The sequence below is a fragment of the Diabrotica undecimpunctata genome, chromosome 9 (genome assembly GCF_040954645.1).
Source record: "Diabrotica undecimpunctata isolate CICGRU chromosome 9, icDiaUnde3, whole genome shotgun sequence".
Taxonomy (NCBI): Eukaryota; Metazoa; Arthropoda; class Insecta; order Coleoptera; family Chrysomelidae; genus Diabrotica; species Diabrotica undecimpunctata.
In genome coordinates, this window is record NC_092811.1 from 70312796 (window position 1) to 70334675 (window position 21880).

A 21880-nucleotide genomic window follows, 5' to 3' on the forward strand; every position below is an offset into this window, starting at 1 on the left:
ATAAACACTCCAGTTTCCATCTTATCAAAATTCATATTGAATCTTATTAACAACATGACGAACTTTACCCCTCGATTCTCAGTCAAAAATACTAGTCATCTAGTCAATAACCTACAACAGATCAATCTTCACCCCAACATTACTATGCTCTCATTTGATGTCAGCAATCTATTTACCTCTGTCCCCAAACAAGAAACAATTAATCTGGTTCACGCTCTTCTAAGAACCAATTCCATCACCTTGTCTACTACAAACTCCATTATCCAACTATTACAACTTTACTTAGACCAAGATTTCTTTGTTTCTAACAACAAATATTATAGACAACCTGACGGCTCAGCCATGAGTAGCTATCTCTCCCCTCTATAAGCTGATGTATTCTATGGATCATTTAGAATACACACAGATTATGAAAAACCCTGAAATACTCTATTGGTTTCGATATGTTGACGACTGTTTAGTCTTCATTTCAGGTAACTAAAATTCAGCTGAACTATTACTTTCTAAAATTAATCAAATCCACCTCAATATCAAGTTCACCATGGAACTAGAATCATCCATGTCAATCAATGTTCTTGATCTCAACATTACCAGATTAAATGACCACTTCGACTTCAGTATATATAGGAAACCCACACAGACTGACCATGTAATACCATTCTCATCTGACCACCCCATGTCTCATAAATATGCAGCTTTTCATAGTTACATCCATCGCCTGGACACCATTCCACTTTCCCACTCAAACTACAAAAAAGAACTCAACATTATCAAACAAATAGCAGTCAACAACGGTTATGATCACAACATCGTCAATAAACTCATCCATAGAAGACGTCTTAAGAACCTGCAGGAGACTGCGTTCCCCAGAGACCCTACCACCAAACCCAATTATGTTTCACTTCCATACCATCACGAGAGTCTTTCTGGAAATATTCGAAATCTAATCAAACGTTCTGTTGAAAATATCCATGTTTCTTTTAAAGTACCCAATAACTTGGCTCAGTATATATCCAATTCCAAAGACCCCATCAATTATATGAACCGTAGTGGTGTTTATAGACTCAAATGTTCTGATTGTGATGCCACCTAGATAGGAAGAACATGTAGATCATTGTCTTGACGCTCTCTAGAGCACACAAAAAGAGAAAACACTTCCACTTTCTCTTAACATTTTAAAGAACATAACCACACCCTGAATATCCCAGAAGACGTTTCACTTATTCCTAATATCCCTCAAAAGAACTTTCTCAAACTAGACTTATATGAAGACCTAGAAATCATTAAGGAAAAATAGAGAAGTCCAAATTGTGTTAATCGCCATGTTTCATTCAATCGAGACTTCCATCGTCAACTATTCTCATAGTCAACATTCTTACTATACTTCTTTATTAGTATTAGATTTTTCGTTCTTCTTCTCTCATCTATTAATCCTCCTTAGTCCTCTCAAACTTTTTTCAATATATCCAACTCCCCCTCTTTCCTCACGTCTTTCTAGGAATCTAAGCACCAAGACTGACCCCACACCTAATATTCTCCATGCTCCTTTTCTACAAACTAAATTCAGAGCAGATTATTCCACTTCCTCTTCAAAAATTGTTCATTACCATACATCTTTACCTACTTAACCACATATCATCACATTTTCATACTGTTTTCACTACATTTTATTTTACTTATCCACTTTCCCTCAGGGTTTGGTTCCGGATCTTTCGAGACTTCAGTCTCTTGTAGAGTCTTTTCTCCTTTCACAATAATATTAAAATATCACCATCTTTAGTAAATTTAACAGAGCCACCCAAAACCCAACTACTCTTGCAGTTTTTACATATCGTCACAATACACACCAAAAGCCTATTAACTTCATCTACCTACCTTAAACTCAAACTTATAACTCATCCTTTTTATATTTCTCAGGTACCATTTTAACATGTAGGGCCTTTTTCTTTTTTTTTAAGTTATAACTTGAGCAATGTTTGAACAATACAACACCAAACCACCTTTCAGCCATCAATTTTCTGTTTATCTTGCATACTGGTCAACACACAAAACAACTTACCATCTTTATTCTTCACACCGAACCAGTAATTTATGTTCATGAACTTATAACTTAAAAAAGCTATTATATTTACCGGGTACCAAATGTTGTTTTCTGACATAGAGGGCCTTCTATGCTTAAATTTTTTAAGCAATACATTACAAAAACATTCTTTTCATATTCAAATTTCATCTTAACAGCACATTCAAACATATCATTTACTATATCACTCCTCATCAATAAATTTTATAGAACCATCTTCCTACATATGTCTTTTTTACTATTTCCTAAGTCCCAAATGTTTCATAACATACAGGACCTGTTATTAAAATCTTTAGTTAAGAACAAATTTAGACACATGTATAGTTGGTTGCCTATCGATATGTACAAAATTTCATGTACTCCAGTCTACCTAAACCAATTTATAAAACAAATTTTTTCAATGTTTTTCAACATAAATATAGGACAAATTCACATTACAGACTACAACATTGATGGTTGATACTGTTATATTATTATAATTTTAATTTATTCAATTTTAAATAATGCTGGCATTTTTAGACAACTACCTAAGTTGCACTGACTACTTTGTTCCGACATCCGTCCTTACATGTCAATACTGTCATTTTTATCAGTTGTTATCAACAGGTCCTTGAAGACACTTTGTCTCAGGACCATATAACCGATGTAGAGCCATACGTTGCCATGTTACCAATTCCAACGGTAACTTAAACATCCTAATTTTTAATAACATATAATGTAACATATTTGTAAATTTACAACATTTAAAGGGTTTTCACCCATATATTTTAGTGGCTCATAGCATGTATAATTTGTAAGTATTAACCACATTTTGCATAACCTTAGTCAACATTTTAAATTTTACGTTCTTTGTAATTAAAGTGGTTATATACTTTCAGGTTACACTGATCATGGAATTTATATTCCGAAAACGTTCTGTAATATATTTGTGATATAGCCCGTTTAGGTATTTTATTATATACCTTTTACTAACGATTTGAAATAAAAAATTTTGTGATACATGGTATACAGCCAGCTACAGGAACTTAGTTTCCTAGTGGATTTCACTTGTTATTGTTGTATGTCTTACTGATGACTTGTCACTTGTCATAAGACAGATTAAAAAAGATACCTCATGTTAAATCCATAATAAAGAATTATCGTTTAGTGTAAATCTGTGTTTTACTGGTCTAAATACACAACAGTAATTTGGCGACGAGATTACAGCTACTCACGCAATTGTAGTAACATGATCTTTATAGGACAAAACGAAACCTCTCAAATACAGAGAGGATGATGTAACCACATATTTGGAAAGAATGGAGCAATTGTTTTTGTGGAATGAGGTAGGAGACGAAAAAAAGGTACCATTGTTCCTTACATTATTGGGAAAAGAAGCTTATAAAACTATAAAAGATTTTACTGTTCCAGAAGTCCCAAGTACCAGAACTTATTCACAGTTGAAATCCACTCTGTTAACTATAGTCCAAACTATAGTCCAAAAAAGTTAGTAATAGCCGAAAGGCTTTTATAATTGTCACCAGGAATCTCATGAGAATCTCACAGAGTTTGCTGAAAAATTAAAAAGTTTATCTAAAGACTAGTTTTGGCGAATTTCTGGATGAGGCTCTTCGCGATAAGTTCGTCTGTGGGCTGCAAATACCTCTACCAATAGAAGTAACAGAAGGTCAAGCTAAGTAAGTAGGAGCAGATGTAAACAAAGTCTGTAAAAGTAAATTTTTCAAGTAAAAAGTCCAGTAAGTTCGATAAGCACCCAAATAAAAGTAACGTCAAGCTTGATAATAAAGAGGAGCGTTGGAAGTCTTGTCCCAAATGTGCAAGGTGCCATAAGCCTGAAAATTGTCCTGCGAAAAATTGGGAATGTTTTCATTGTCACAAGAAAGGGCACACCAGCCGTGTCTATAAAAGAGTCAACTATTTGGAAGGTCCAGAAAATCAAGACAATTCAGCAGCAGGTTCTACATCTAGTGATGACTCATAGGAATTAAGTTTCATTGGCCAGATTCATAGTAAGAATGAAATACCCCATAGAGTAAGTCTTAGTGTAGAAAATACAAGTCTAATATTTGAGATTGATTCAGGAGCCTGTAAATCTGTAATGCATTTGTCAGATTATAAAAAACATTTTGGTTTTTTAGAACTTTTTCCCGGTAACTTATAGTCTTAAAGTAGTAACAGGGGATAATGTCAGAATATTAGGAGAAATTGATGTCGCGGTAGTCTATAAAAACTGTACATTTTGTTTACCTATTGTTATTTTAGATTGCCAGTACAAGTTCAATCCACTGTTAGGAAGAAACTGGTTGAGTATTCTGAACCCAGACTGGAAAAATATACTTCAAATATGCCAGGAGTCTGAAGAGTCAAACTTGAAGTCAAAAAGTAAGCAAATGGCTACAAAATTAAGTCAAAAATCAAAGTGTAGGTCAGTTGGTCATAATGTGTCACAATATATAATATTCAATATTTATTCCGAAGAAATATTTAACAAATGTATGGAAAATGCAAATGAGGGCATAAAAATAAACGGCGAGTTAACGAACAATATAAGATATGCCGACGACACAATGATCCCTGCCAGTACCATAGACGAATTACAGCAGGTAATGGAAAGAGTTTATTCAGTTAGTGAGGAATACGGCCTGAGCCTCAACATCAAGAAGACAAAGTGGATGCTGATAAGCAGGAAGCAACAGCCTGCTCGACAGTTACGGATAAGTAACATATTAATTGACCATGTAGAATCTTATGTGTACCTTGGCACCAACGTAAATGCAAAATGGGAACAGGCCACAGAAATTAAGGCGAGAATAGAACGAGCTAGAGCAGCATTTAGCAATATGAAAAAGCTCCTCATAAGCAGGGATTTGTCTCTTCCCCTAAAACTACGTCTAGTTAAATGCTACATTTTTCCGATCTTACTGTATGGTGTGGAGGGCTGGACGCTGACGGAGACGCTTACCAGAAAACTAGAAGCATTCGAAATATGGGTGTATCGACGCATTCTTCGTATATCCTGGACCGAACATGTCAGCAACATAGAGGTAATCCAAAGAATCGGAAAGGAGAAAGAAATCGTGAATACAATTAAATAAAGAAAGCTTGAATATCTAGGCCACATATTGAGACACGATAAGTACCGTCTACTGCAATTGATTGTCCAGGGAAAAATAGACAGTAAGCGAGGGCCAGGCAGGAGAAGACACTCGTGGCTCCAAAATCTGAGAAAGTGGTTCGGGCTCACATCGGTCGAACTATTCAGAAGCGCCGCAAACAAGATCAGAATTGCCATGTTAATACGGACAGGCTACTTGAAGAAGAAGGCTTACCAACAATTAAAACTAAGTAAACAGTCTAAAGAACTATTAACTATAAACACTCATATGAGTCTTTTTACATTGAACAGGTTAACATATGGAATTAATGCTGCACCAGGTCTTTTTCAGACTGTTATGGATAGTATTTTAGTAGGGTTGAAAAAAACTAAATGTTATCTAGATGATATACTTGTGTATGGTGACACCTTGGAAGAATGTCATAAAAATGTTTATAAGGTATTTGAGAGATTGTCTGAGTTTAATGTTAAGGTGAATGAGAAAAAGTGTATTTTTTATGAGACTAGTATTGAGTTTTTTGGGTATAGAATTGATGAGTTTGGTATTCATCCAAAGTCTGACAAAGTAGATAGTATTAATAAAATGTCTTCGCTTCAAAACATAACTAAATTAAAGTAATGTTACGTCACGTAACGTTACGTGAACGTGTAACGTTCCAACGAACATTCATTGGACGTCAATCTATGACGTGCCAACGAATATTCATTGGGTGCCAATTTGTAACCCTTCGAGGCTCAATTTGTAACATCCCAACGTTGAGCTGCTGTTGTCAACTTGTAACCGCAAACCTTAGTTTGCTGCTACAACCCGACTAACATCACTAACAACGTTGGAGCGACAAATCGTTTCCCGTTGGGACCAATTTTTAACGCCATAACCCCTAATGTATCAATTGCAAAATTGCTACATTAGACGTTATACGAAACACTCCCTGGCTAGCTCACTCAGGACGTGAATATGGCCTACTCTGGAGCAACACACGCAAACAAGTAAAAAGAAGAAACAATACACAGTTAAATTAACACATGTTTATTAAAATATTAAAAAAAAATGACAGAAAAATACATGTTTAAATATGATATTGAATTTAAATAAAAATTATTCGACTTCTTGCTACAGTGTTACATTATAGTAAAGAAAAATGTTTGTCACCAAATCCTAGGTTTTATCCTCGTCTTTTCTTCTATGGTTGTTAGCAAGCCATGTTGTTAGCTGTGGATTTTCTTGCCCCGGAGTCAACTCTCCTATCGGAATGATAGTGCCATTCTAAGGCCGGTTGGTCTTCTGGATGTTAATAGAATTTGACCCGCACCTGAGAAATGTATCCCGGAGGTTGACTAAAATGAAGAAAAACACACCTTGCTTCAGAAAATGGTGAAACCAAAATGAGAGACCTTGCTTGGGGGATGAATAGGTGACCAATCAAATTTAACAAAATTTTATCATTATTCACCCAAGCAAGTCGAGAAACAATTCATATTTATGTATTTATCAAAAGCAAATAAGTAAAAGTAAGGATATATAATATTTTAAAGCAAATGGTAATTACTTTTTACAACTGAAATATTCTAATATTAATTAAAAAGCGGATTCGGTAAAATGACAAGATATATTTATTGAAAAGCTAGATAATTTAGAATTTAGAAACATTTCTATATAGAAATGGTAGTTTGTCAAAAGTTAATTATTATTAAAATCAAAAGATATTATTAAGGATTTAAAATTAATATTTAAAACTATAAAAATATTCGTAAAACTTTTACATACTATATTAAAGAAACTATATATATTTCTTATCGCTAGTTTTTTATATAAAATAAAAAACATAAGAAATATCCATAAAAATATGTACCTACTTACATACCATAATCATAAATAATGATCTTAGAATTTTAAAGTTAAAATTATAAAAAGATTTTTATAGAACAGGTAGAATCAGGAAACCGATAAAATATATTATACTCTTACCTCCTAATCAGGAGACGACACAACAATTGGTTATTGTACTTTTACAGAAGTCATGAAGAAAATCGACATTTTTAGAAATAGAAGCCATTATATCGACTTTTGTATCGAACGGGAAGGGGGAAATGTCAACAAAAAGGAGTCTTTCACAGACAGTTAACCAATAATGCAATGACAATGTCACTAGCATTAAACTAAACAGAGAATAAAGATGGCACCTCTCGCTCCAAAGTAACAGAAATAGAGATGAAAATAAAATTCATTCTTTAGAAACTTGAGTAAAAGATAAAAATGATGATTATTAAGAAAATAGAAAAGGTAGATACTGAAATATATATATATATATATATATATATATATATATATATATATATATATATATATATATATATATATATATATATATATATAAGAAGATAGATTTGGACGCCAACTGGTTTTTACACCAAATACCAGTAAAAATGAAAAGAGAATAATGAATCAATTAAGTAACGACATAATTCTGATACAATCTATATCTGAGAAAATATATAGAAAAATAAGAGATACAATGGAGGATATAGAAGAATATGAATTATGACAGAAGATATGGAAATTCGAGAATAGAATTAACGAAATATATTAACATAAGAAAGAAAGCAGGCAATGTAGCAATTATAACGCTACACACTTCCACCACCCAGTAGAAAAATTTCTAAAGTACCTTGAGAAATTTTTCTCATCACTAAACTCATTATATGTTATGATCATCAAAATAATAATAAAGGTAATCTTTACCAAATAATAAAGTTTAATAAAGTTTAGATACTATTATTTAAACAAAATAAAGTGAAAATGGTTAACTTGTGATAAGATATAAAAATTAATATACTTATATTAACCTAAGTAAAAAAATAAATGACTATCACCCAACGAATTATAGTATCTGTTAAACTAAAATTTTAACTACATAATTATAAACTATGTATTACAGTATTGTAATACTATATACACTAAATGACTTTAGAGTGAGCACTCTGGGTATTATTTCATCCCCAACGAATTATAGTATTCGTCACACTAAAATTGTAAGGTAAATAATCCTATGCTATACCTTATAGCAATTCCTTACAAGGCTTTAGAGTTAATACTCAGGGAAATATTTTATCCCAACGAATTATAGTATTCGTCACACTAAAATTGGTCGTAGACCAAGAGGGAGAAAAGCTACGTTAAGGGTTATTCGCAATCTTTGGTACTGTACATCGATTATACACTGGGCCGATTGAAATCATGTTGTTATGAACGCAGTAGCCCATAATCCATGGTTAAACCTCGAAAGCGCTCCTCAGAGACGACAGTCCTGTGTACTATGAACCCCACGACGCCTATACCCTAAAGACAACCTTACCATTAAAGGAAGATCCAGTGGTATAAATGTACATCTCCACCACAGTTCGGTCCCATATATATGTAATTACATAAATATCATACAAAAACAACTAATATGGGGACGATGTATCTATCACCCATGTAGATAAACATCGTTAGAAAGACATTCTTTCAAGCATGTTAGTTCTTAAGGGAAGCTAATTTTAAACCAAAGTCATTATGATATTAGCAATATCACTAATGCAGTAGGTATATAAATCCAAATATTAGTTATCATAATACTAATCTAGATTTTAGTTGCATATATTGCATGAGATAGTATGAGTAGAACATGATAAGCAGTTAAGAAAGATAAGGTAAACATCAAAATATAAAAGAAATAAGTAAAAATTTAGTAAGACCAATCTAGACATCTATTAAGTATAAAATTTACACAAGATGAAAAGAAAACTGTACAAAATTATACTCAGTTGAACTGAAGAAGAAAAATCAGTCATAAATATACTTTGATTTAAATCCAAACGTTATGCACCTGTTAGAATAATAAAGTAATCTATACAGAAAAATTGTATAGAGCAAAGTTATACAAGAGGTTATAAAAAACAAAACCTTTCCATTGTCATTTCAAAGAGACACAACCCTACATCAGATTTCTAAATAGTAGTATGCATAAGGTTAAATCTACCTTGTAAATGCAATAAAAAAAATTCATTAAAATATAACACTCGAGAAAAAGAAAATTCATTGTAGTTATGCATTGATGAGGGCAATCATTGTGAACTAAATCAGAGAAACTTATTATGACTAAACTTCAATAGACTGGAAACAATTACATTGTTTATTAAAGATAAGAAGATAATGAGAATGAATTCTCGGCATATTGCATATGCATATTTATGGACTAAGGCAACTCAATAAAACAGCAAATTGACATTAAGCTAGTATAAGATAAAGTAATTTTTGTACCAAATAGTATCAAAAATTAAAGGTAGGTAAATATCAAGATAATTAAGTAACACAAGTAATTTTGATTGTCAGATAAAGATAAGTATATTCTTCACAATACCTAGTAAGTCAAAGTTCTACACAAAAGACATTAAAGACACTGCATAAAATTTGGCTTACTTATGATAAAGGAAAATACAAAGCAAAGATAAGATAAGTTGTGGTAATATCATATAAAATTGCTATAACACTAAACACTATCCAGGGATCTACACAAAAGAAATAGAACTAGAACTGCATAAATATAGACGTATGTATTTAAAATGTTAAAGACAAAATTCAAATGCAATCGAAAACTTCAAAGCTTCATAATCTTACACCAGAGGTTTCTATAAAAGAAGATATATGCATAAGATTACTTTCACTCCAAAAGATAAAGAATTATGCCTAACGCAACACCCCTAATGGGTAAATGGAAAATATTAACGACCTTGTTAATAGTTTTCCTGCAGTGACCTCAAGTCCTGCGAAGATAAATCATCCTAGGCAATTTTTATGTGCTTGTCCGAACAAATCTCATATTTGAATCCACTCAACGGAAAAATAAGACACTTGCACTAGGTATGAAAATTAGACATAAGTTATTACCGCAATAGTTTTAATAACACCATAAAGGTAATACAAGTAGCTAACTTGCAAAGGTAAGAGATAATGTGTTATTAAACGAAGATAAAGATAAGTAAATAACAATCAAACTTGTGGAAGGTAGTAGATAAATTTTCTAGCAAAGGTTCGCATAACTAAATATTTTATTGAAAAGTCCAGAAATAACGAAGATATTTGTTAACGCAGGTAATAAAAATATGTATAAGCTTAACAAAAGAGATAAGAAGATAATTTAAAATATATGCAATACAAGATATATGTAAGTTTAAATTACACTTAAAGGTAAGATATAATAGTATAACTGCAAGTTTTACTCAAAAGATATATTTTTAATATGCATTACTGATTTTCATCGTCACTAGAATCAGTGACATCTAATTTAATATCCCTGACATGAAAATTTCCAAGATCATTTCCATCTAGATCCTTTAAATTGTAGATTAATTTAGACAAAACTTTATTGACAATACAAGGGACAAATTTTGGTGCTAGTTTTGCAGAGAAATCATCGACAGCTTTTGATAGGACAAAATTTTTCTTCCAGACTTTATCACCAACGTGATATTTGACATCACGTCTACGAAGGTTATACCTGCTAGAATTCGTCCCATAAGAGTGACGTATTCTCTTTTGCACTTCTTTGAAAATAGAAGACATATTTTCTAGTGGTCTTGCTTGCTTTGTCTTCTATTGCACCAAAGAAGGAACCGTCCAAAGGGATATTTCTGGCAAAAGTTAGAAACGAAGGACTAAATTGTGTAACTTCGTGTTTGGCTAGGCGAATAGCCTGGGCAATCTTAAAGATTTCTTTGTCCCAATCTTTATGATTATCATGTATAAAAGAACGAATAGCTGTTACGATAGTTTTGTTAACTCTCTCAGTAGGATTTATTTGAGAAAAATATCTCGCATTATACCAAATTTTTTGTACCTTGTATTTATTCATTAAATTTTTGAAATCATTGGAAACGAACTGTTTCCCATTATCAACGGCGAAAATTTGTGGTACCCCAAAGATAAGAAAAACTTGATTTTCAATAAATTTAACAATATCTGTAGAGGTAGCATTTGCCATTGGATGGACAAAAACAAATTTCGTGAACCAGTCGACAACAACTAAAAGAAAACGATTTCCATTTTTAGATCTAGGATAAGGACCTAATAAGTCAGCAGATAAAAACTGAAATGGAAAATTAATATCCCTGTACTTTCCCATTAAACCAGCAGGAGGTACATTTCCTGGTTTACTAGCAGCACGGATTTTGCACTTACTGATATAGTTTGCGACATAAAGTCTCAATGATTGGGAGAACTTGGACGTCGTCGCTTTAAATTTGATTTTTCTGGACTACTGCTGGTATAGAACATTTGTGAAGAGAACTTTTTTGCGAACGAACTAGTTTGATTTGGAGTTACTTGATAGGGCTGACCATTGGTAGTAGAGTTGGTTGGCAAGGAAGAACTATTATATCTGGCGGCGATATTGGCATATGAGATTCTCTGTATTTGTTTACAAGCATCAAAGAAATTTAGATTTAATGATGACATAGTATTCTTGATTTGTTTTTGCCTAGCGAACTCAGGGCATGCACTTAGGTGTGTCGTAAAATGACTACTTTGACAGCGGAAACAGGTAGGAGTATATATATTTACTGTACAATCTTTTGTGTTATGAAAATCATGACATTTATTGCATCTGGGACGTGCTCTGCATTGAGATCCAAGATGTCCAAAACGAAGGCAAGAGAAACATAATAAAACTTCTTGAACATAAGGTTCGACTTCTTTAATTCCTTTATTAATTATGACATATGTTAAAAGAGTTTGTGCTTTAAAATTTACAATACATGATTTGGTTGGAACCTTGTCTATTACTGTTTTATCTTCGATATGTTTTTCTACCATTCTATTTATTCTTCTAACCGAAACTACTTCAAACTTACAGTGCATATCGTATTGTTTAATTTTATTTTTAATATATTCCTCAGAAAATTAATTTTTTTTTATTTTAATTAACGTGTCTCGACTACTAGCTCATTGACACGATGACAGTATAATACAATATAAAGTATATACAATTTTACATTTGACAATATACAGTACTTATTTTTTACAAATTTAACCGTTACACATAATTATTAAACTTTAGAGTTTACTAAGCACTTCAATGTCTTTTAAATATTTAAACAGGTTTACAAATTGCTGAGTTTCACTTAACATTTCTTACAAACCATTTTCTCCATTAATTTGCACATGGTGCACGTTATGAACTTTTTTAATTGGTATAATATATGATTCTCGCCACTGCTTAGGAAAATTATAACTGTTCCAAATACCGTTGTAAAATTTTAATAAAACAATGATGCAAGGAGTCGATAATTTCTTTGAGAATATGAAAGGAATGTCATCTGGACCAGAGGCTGTGTTTTTACACAAATCTAGTGCCGTCATTAGTTCCTCTAAGGTAAATGGTGTGTTAATAGGATCGATTTCTTGTACAGTTTTTATTGTGGAGGCCTTTCCGGTTAATGTGCCTGATGATATGTTAGGTGAGTATTGTCTTTTGGATTTTTGTTCAAACGTATCGTATCAGCTAGTAAATTGGCAATGCGTTGTGTGTCATTGATAAAGATGTTTTGATAGCTTATACTTTGAATATAAAAACTGTTCTTACGGCCCTGCATTTGTCTTATTTTCGTCCATACTTGGGCAGAAGGAGTGTTGGTTTTTAGTGATGAAGTATATTCTCTCCATGAAATTCTCTTGTTTTCTTTTAGCACGTATTTTACTCTGGCCTTTAGTTTTTTAAATTGAACAAAATCTTCGTTATTTCGAGTTCTTCGATATCTGTTTAATGCTTTTTTGCATTGACGAACTGCATATTCACAGTCTTTATTCCACCGTGGTACTTTCTTCCGTGTATAGGATGTAGAAGTTTTACCAATATGTAAATCAGCTGCAGAGATAATGCAGTGGATAAGAAGGTTCAGAGATTCGTCTACGTCATCAAAAGAGACAGAAGTGGAAGTTTTTTTTTTCGAGATACGAGCAGAAGCCAATCCAATCCTACATTATAATTGCTAGATTTATTCTCGCTATTTGAAATCAGAATTAGAAAGTGATTGCTATCAAAGAGACTGTCTAGGACATGCCAGTTTAATAGAAATGATGACTTTGGGTCAGAAAAGCTCAAATCAATTGCTGAAAATGTGCCAGAAGATATACTGCAGTATGTGCTTGATCCGGTTTTTAATAGGCAAGTGCTAGAACAATTTAATACATTTTCAATGACTTTTCCCATTCCAAACGTTTTATCAGAGCCTCACATAATATTATGTTCATTGAAATCACCCACAAGAAGATGAGGAGTGGGGAGTTGATGAATTAAATCATACAGTTCCTCTTCTGAAAGTTTGTAATTAGGTAGTACATAAATGCTACATACTGTAATTTTGCTGGGGCACCAGATGGAGACTGCGACTGCTTCGATGCCAGTAGTGAGTATGTGATGTATAGAAAACAGATCCCTGGAAACAAAAATTGAGGTGCCGCCACTGGCTTCGTAATTTTTAAGTTGTCCAATTTTGGTATCTTTAAAGTTTGTCTCTTGTAAACATATAAAATCTGCTTCTGTTTCTGCGATCAATTGTTGAATTCTTTCGTATCTCGGATAAAATCCGTTACAATTCCATTGAATTAATTTGAAAAGTAACTAAGTAATTAAAAGGTAGATTTTTGGGACTTTTGTGATGTATCTGAGAGTTAATCGTCGTCAGTTGATGATTGTGACACTTCAGCGTTGCTATTATGTGTGGTTAAATATTTCTTTAATTTTTTCGTTGTTCTAGTAACTCTGCCCTTAACAGATCTTTTTGTTAAAGAAGTATATATCTTATACATATCGTCCAACAGGACCTGTATATCTGTAGTAATTTGCAGAGCTTCGATTATTGGGTTGCCGTTGCCAAATGAGTTATCGAGGAATGCAATAATCTGATCAGCTGTTAACGAATAGTCATTCAGATTTGTGTTACAGAGATTTTGTATAATTGTCTTTGTGTTGTCTGATAGAATAGCTTCGTTTGTGGACTGCATCCTAGGTTTTTTCTTAACTAATTTTGGTTTATCAGTGCTGGAGGAGTGTTCAGGAGGGGGCATTACATCAACGTCGGATGTCTGGTCTTCAAGAGAATTTGTGTCATTAGTTGATGAATGCAGTCGTTTGACTATGACTGTAAGAATGTAGTTGCTTGAAGATTCTCAGAATTTGTATCAACTATTGTAGTGGTTGACAATGTTGATGATAAATCATTTGATTGCGGCAATGAGGTTGTTTGTGTATTTGTGTTAGGACATTTGTTTGCTGTATGTCTAGGCTGTTTATAAAAGAAACACTCCATATAATCTGTAGACAAGAATATTCTATATGCGATATTCTCAAGCTGTATTAAAAGTGACGTTTCAGACGTCAGACTTTTCAGACGTCTGAAACTCATAATATGCGAGTACTCATCTCCTGGGATACCTGCCTTTAATAATGATATAGGCGACACCATTTGAAGTCCGAAATCTTTGAGTGCCTGTTCTATGACCTCATTAGGTATGGATGGACAGACATTTGATATTAATATTCTCTTAGCTGGAGAAATTAGTCTTCTTATACTCAGCTCAACGGAATTTACAGTTACAGTGGAATGCTCTAATATAAGCTGGTCTACAAGTTCGGTTCCTGATAAGTAGATACACACTCGGTTGCTTGATATTTTCGATGCAAAACAAACATTTTTGGGATTAACGATGTTTCCAATTGCTTTAACGTAATCCAATAACACAAGATTGGGATGAGAATGTATGATAATTGTTTGTTCTTTTTTTGGAAAAATAGGTTTAGGCCTTGTTTTGACTGCAGCAACGTATGAAGTTGTAGGTGTATTGTTTTCTCCGTCATTCGTTAACATTATTGATTTAGTTACGTTTGAAGTAGTTTGTTCAATTTTGTTCAAAAATAAACAGTTCAATGCAACAATTATAGTCAGATATTACATATTACATTTACGCTTACTCGTAGGAAAGAGTTAACAGCAGTTTACAGTACACTACACCTTCATGTTTATATGTCCAAAATTTAGTCGAAAATTAAATTTAAAACATCAATGAATTGATTTTTTTGTTTTTGTAAATGGTGCGTTAATTTCTTGGAGTAGTGTAAAATATTCATTTAACAAAAAAGTGGACATAGTGTCTGTTTTATGTTGGCGTAGGTTAGACCATTCTTGTTCTCTTGAATGATTCTGTTCGCCCTTGTAACTGGTGCGCTGGTTTAACTTCGCTAGTGGACTGTATCTCTAGTAAAAATTAAAGGATATGTGCACAGATACCAAATTTATTATTATCCAAACTCTCATAACAAAATAATATCGACTATATCGGCAAGCCATCTGTTAACCTATTTTTTCGACCGACTGTCACTCTCGGCTGGCGGGTGGCGACTCTTCTCTTTTTCGGCAAGACATGAAGTGTCAACCGCCAATACAGCTAAGGCCCCGTCTACAAATGCGCGGCAAATTTAAATAATTCTCATTATTTTACATTTCTGAACATGCCCCCAGCCTTGAAAGACAATATTTCAACAAATATGAACTATGCAAAGATAAAAAATATATATAACATTATAAATCAAATAAACATTGAAATACAATCATTTTACATGAAATATTGTCCGTCTCGATTGGCAATAGACAAATTTTTGCCACGGCCCGTTTGTAAATTCCATTAACAGTTTTAATCGATACCACTCGCACTATATTGTCCTTTCCAGGGTGTAACTTGACGATCCGTTGTTACCGATTAAAATAAGGAAAAAGCTAATTTTTGCACATTAAAAGGGAAAAGCCTGAGATGGTGAAGCCAATATTAGGAATTATGTAAGATTTATGGTTGAATAAAATTTAAAATTAATTAATTATTATTGTAATAAGGTTAAATAAAGGGAATGTAACCAATACAAAAGAAAATATAAAATTTACTTGAACTACTACAATAGAATAGGCTTAGCTCAAGAGAATGAGAGTAGTCCTCAGAGAGGAGGTTGGCACGTTTGCTTGCCTGTAGTAACCTAAGGTTAGATCAATCCTAAGATGATCTTGAGATGGGCGCCAGTGAATTTTGAATATCACACCAATTTGGAGTATTCCTATGTAGTTATATATTAACTGAACAATAAAAGATGATAGGAAACAAATAAAAATCAGAAATGCTTTATACACTATATTCCAATCTTATGTACTATCCCAACCCTTATACTTATATACACTAACCAATTATTAAAATATATCCCCAAAATATATATTTACAAAAAAAAACAGTTACCTAAAAATATGACCCAAAATATAATTATATACAAAATTTGGTCTACCCAGTTCTCTAACAATGAGATAAAATGATCTGGGATTACTGTTTAGGATAACTCACTTGGAGTAAATAGTAATTAAAATATTTAAAAAAATAATTAAATGCTTATACAGGTTATAAAAAGGGCAGTTTTTAAAAATCTGAGCCTAGTCAGTTAAGACACTAGAACAATACATACATCAATCTGATATATGAGGGTATATACAAATTACCATAAAATTAGATAATATATCCTGACAACCTATTGAGTGTAATATAATATATTAATAAATAGATAAATTTAAAGTAAATAAGGAATAACAAAATTAAAGCAATTGAAAGGATTCAAATAGTTGAGGGTACTAACTAGGGATTGTGCACAAATCTGTTTCGTAACCCACTTAGGCTGAAGGCCTAAGTATCCGAGGATATAATATGTAATATAAAAAAATTTAAATTTGAATTATTAACAGCTTTAACTAGAAAGTAAATGTCCTTAGTAACCCTTTTGCTGGAAAGGCAGTTCCCTAATCCGCTGTCCAGGGTCTAGGTAGTGGATGGGCTTTAGGATGGATTAGCCAATGTTCTTTTTATCTGCCACGGACGGTAGACCAACCAGAAAATCAAACTAAAATTCTTCCCAACATAAATTCTTCCCAAATCCAAAATTAAAACTATTCTTCTCCCAAAAGAAATACCAAGATAGGTTCAATGATTGGAGACGGCAGGCTATAAAAGAACAGAAAAAAAAACTTTTTATTCTGTCTTCATATACTTATAGTTTTTGTTCACATGACAAAAACTGGAATATATTGGTCATTAAGTGACCTTGACTGAAATATTTAATATTTCCATACTGGAATTTACTTATATATGTATATAAAAAATAAGAATGATTTTTGGATAGGTCTAATAAGGTGAGAAGATTTAAATGATTGAAAACTGGCAAGTTTAAATGGAAGATGTACGTGTATTGAAAGTACTTACCAGAACCTCGGAGTGATTTTTCCCATAAAACAACGTAACTTTCTAAATAAGACGATACATAAACTAAATACTTCTTCAAACTCAAATTTCACATTTCCAAAAACCCATAAATAACTTAAAAATTATTCCATCTCCTAAGTCCTGCCTGCCGTGATAATTTAACTCATTCCTTCTTGAAGTTCTGTTCGAAAAATGAACATGGCCACTGGCCAGTATTCGTTGTCCCTTTAATGACAAGGAAATCGATTCTATTGTAAATCGATATATAAAATTGTATTATAAATTGCCTACTTTTACGGCGGCGAATTAGTAGCTATGTAGGGATTCGGTTTCATTATTTGAAAGATTTTGCTAACGTTCGAAGTGTTAGACTATTAACGATCGTATCGTTACACCGTCCTAGATTCCACTTGTACGAAGGCAAGTTGTCATCTTTGATTATGACCATAGCTCCCTCCTTGACACTAGCTGCATTAGTTTTCCACTTAGTGCGTTGTTGTAGCTCATTGATGTACTCTCTTGACCAACGAGTCCAAAAGTGTTGTTTACCCTCTTCAAGTTGCTCAAAATGGGACAGCATCGTCTTTGAAACAGCTTCAACATTTGGGTATGGTATGGAATTTATCGGACGACCAATAAGGAAATGTGCGGGCGTAAGTACATTGAAATCGTTTGGATTTGAGGAAAGAGGTGTGAGTGGTCGAGCATTCAAAATTCCCTCAATTTGCGATACAATTGTATAAAAAGTTTCGAAAGTAAGCAAACGATTGGACATAATTTTAATTAGATGATGCTTAACACTTTTAACCCCGGCCTCCCACAGTCCACCTTGATGCGGAGAGTAAGCTGGTATAAAATGCCAATTGATTCCCTGATTAACACCCAATTCCGTTTGTAAAGTAGATTGGTTGCATTTAAGAAAAGAACTAAGATCTTTCAATTTATTGTTCGCTCCAACGAAGTTACTGCCATTATCACTGTAGATGGCAGATGGTTTGCCTCGGCGAGCAATAAAGAGCTGTAATACTTCTAAAAATGCGGATGTGGTCAGTTCAGTGGCTACCTCTAAATGTACTGCCTTTGTTGCCATACAAACAAAAAGACAAAGATAGCTTTTGAAAACCTTGCAACCACGACCCTTACGATCCTTTATCATGAATGGACCTGCATAGTCAACTCCTGTATGATTAAAAGGAAAAGTTTGAGAAACTCGTGATGATGGTAATTGACCCATTAATGGTGTACAAATTGTCGGTTTACATCGAAAACATGTAACACATTCTCTGACAATTTTTCTTACTAAATTTCTACCTGAAATGGGAGAGTATTTTTCGCGAATGACTGATAACATTAGCTGCGGTCGAAAAGACTTCCCGATGTACAAGTGATATTAACATATCTAGTGATTGATTTATTTCGGTTAAGGAGAGATCACCTTGAACTCTTTCTTGTTTGGGTTTTCTGCAATTAGAAATAAATCTTAAACAATAAGCTGAAGAAATGTGTAGATTTTTCAAACTTCAAGAAGACTATCTGCTGAGGTGGGACTAAGATTAGATATATCTTGTGGCCACTTATCTGGAGCTTGTTTTAACCAGGGTGGTCCACTAAACCAATGTAAATTCTGAAGTAAATTAGCTGAAGTCATACCTCGTGTAAGAATATCAGCTGCATTTGTTGCTGTGGGTACATATCTCCATTTATCTACATTTGTGAGAGATTGAATTTGAGTTATACGATTCCCCACAAAAACTTGTAACATATGAGGAGAAGTTTTAATCCATGCTAGTGTAACTGTGGAGTCGCTCCACAGATAGTAATCATCAATTGAGATTGTTAACGATTTAACAACTTTCTGAAATAATTCTGCTAACAAGAGCTACTACTACTACTAAGGATTTCCACAGTTTTCACTGTCTTCCTTCACTCAACCGTTTTCTCCAATTTTCCCTGTCATTCCAGTCTCCATCTCGCAGGGTTCTTTTCTCCATAGCCTCGTCGATTTCATCTCTGAATGACCTTCGGGGTCTTCCTCTCTTTCTTCTTCCAATCGGGCTCCATTCTGTGATTTTGTTTATCCGGCGTCCTCTGTCCGCTCTTCTGACGTGGCCGTACCAGGATAGTCTCTTCTCCTCTATATAGTCGATTATGTCTGATTGCACTCCCATTCTCCGCTTAATCTCTGCGTTTTCAATTCTGTCTCTTTTTGTAAGTCTACAGCTTCTCCTCAGGAACTCCATTTCTACTGCTCTTATTCTACCTCTATTTCTCTTGTTTATTGTCCAGTTTTCGGACCCATATGTCAGGATACTTCTTGTCAGGGTGTTATATATTCTCTTTTTTGTCTTTATCGTAATGTTCTTATCCCACAACACTGAGTTTAGTTGTCTTATACACTTTCTTGTTTGTCTCAGTCTATTGTTTATATCTTCTTCTGTTGTTCCCTGGTTCGATATTATGGTTCCTAAATACTTGAATTTATCTGTTCCATTTATTTGTCTTCCCTCGTCTATCTCTAGGTTTCTCATATCCTTGTTTTCTGTTGTTAGGTATTCGGTTTTCTCTAAGTTTATTTCCATTCCGTTGTTTTTATATTCTTCTTCTAGTTTTCTGAGCATAAAGCTGAGATCTTCTTCATCTTGTGCGATGACTACTTGATCGTCGGCAAAACTTAAGGTGTATAGGTATTCGTCTCTTACTGGTATGCCCATTCCTTCGCACTTTCTCCTCCATGGTTTGAGTGTCTTTTCCAAGAATATTTTAAACAGAGTAGGGGACGTAGCACAGCCTTGTAGAAGTCCTTTTGTCGTCTTAAATGGATTGTAGGCTTTATTTCCACATTTAATAGCTAGAGCGCAGCACATAATTTCAACCTTGGAATGCTGATGGTTTTTAATGGTGCAACCCTTGTTTTGGACGTAAGTAAACTAGTTTGAATAGTGTTATTTGAATCAGTGGACCGTACATAGATACATGCACCATAGGCAGACTGAGACGCATCAGCAAACCCATGAATTTCAACATGTACTCGATCCATACAAACAACATGTCTAGGAATTTGAAGTGAGTTCAGTTCATTGAGATCTGTTCTTATAGAAATCCATTTATTGCGAATGTCTAGTGGAACCTCTTGATCCCAAGATAAATGTAAAGACCAAAGCGATTGAAGCAATATTTTTGCTTTAATAATTAAAGGACTAATTAAACCTAATTGATCAAAGATCTTTGCTATTTCGGATAAGATAAGTCGTTTAGTGAATTTTGTAACTTGGGGTAACACTACCTTCATAGAAAAGACATCCTTGTTTGCTGACCAATAAAGCCCTAACACCTTTGACGCTTCTGAAGAGCCAAAATAAAATTCATCAAATTCTTGTGTATGCTGAATATTTGTGAATACCTCCAAATTGTTTGATTTCCATTTTCTGAGATGAAATCCTCCTGATTTAAATATGTATGTATTTAAATTATTTTAAATATGCTATTTGTTGGCACAATATGATTCCTTGATTGACTGAATCTGCACCTGTAATTAAATCATCTACAAAGAAATCATTCTTTATGACTCGAGCTGCTTCTGGATTGGATTTTTCATTTTCGATACGTAACTGGACCAGACATCTCGTGGCCAAATATGGACCACTTGCAGTGCCATACACTACTCTGTTGAGCGCATATGTCTGCAGTTCTTCGTTAGGATTGTTTCTCCAAACAATTAATTGCAACGGATGGAACCTTTTGTGTACCATCACTTGTCTGTACATTTTACAAATGTCTGCACAAATTACTATGTTATGTTGTCTAAACCTTAACATAAGAATACAATTCATCTTGAACTACTGGACCTACCATTTGAATGGAATTATATGAACGTCCTGAAGATGACAATGCGGAACTATTGAAAACAACACGAAGCTTAGTAGTGTCACTTTCTTCCTTTAAAACGCCATGGTGTGGTGAATAATAGGTAATTTGAGTATCACTAGGAGTAAACCATGTCATGTGGTTTAATTCTTCATATTCTTTCATGAAGTCTGAATACAACTTCTTTAATTGGGGGTTGACTGCTAGCTTTCTCTCTAAACTGTAAAACTGTTTCATTGCTATGTCCTTTGAGTTCCCTAACCTTGATATTGGTTCCTTTAACGGAACTGATACAATGAATCGACCTGATGTATCACGTTGAACTGTTTTAAGAAATGTTCTTCCACTTGCTGTTCTTCTTTTGACAACTGCTTGTTGTCCGGAATGGTATCTAATTCCCAAAACCTTGCGACCTGTGATTCTAAATCGGTGACTTTCGTAAAATGACATTTGCTATTATTTGATGTTAATTTAGATAATCCAAGTGGACCTGAAA

The 21880-nt window shown here is 33.5% G+C and overlaps 1 protein-coding gene across 1 annotated transcript; it reads right to left on the reverse strand.

The window, feature by feature from the left end:
• Positions 1-17854: 17854 nt before the first annotated feature.
• On the reverse strand, positions 17855-18610 carry LOC140451107 (uncharacterized). The gene has a single exon (XM_072544835.1). The coding sequence runs from the start codon at positions 18608-18610 to the stop codon at positions 17855-17857; it is 756 nt and encodes a 251-aa protein (XP_072400936.1).
• Between the last annotated feature and the right edge of the window lie 3270 nt (positions 18611-21880).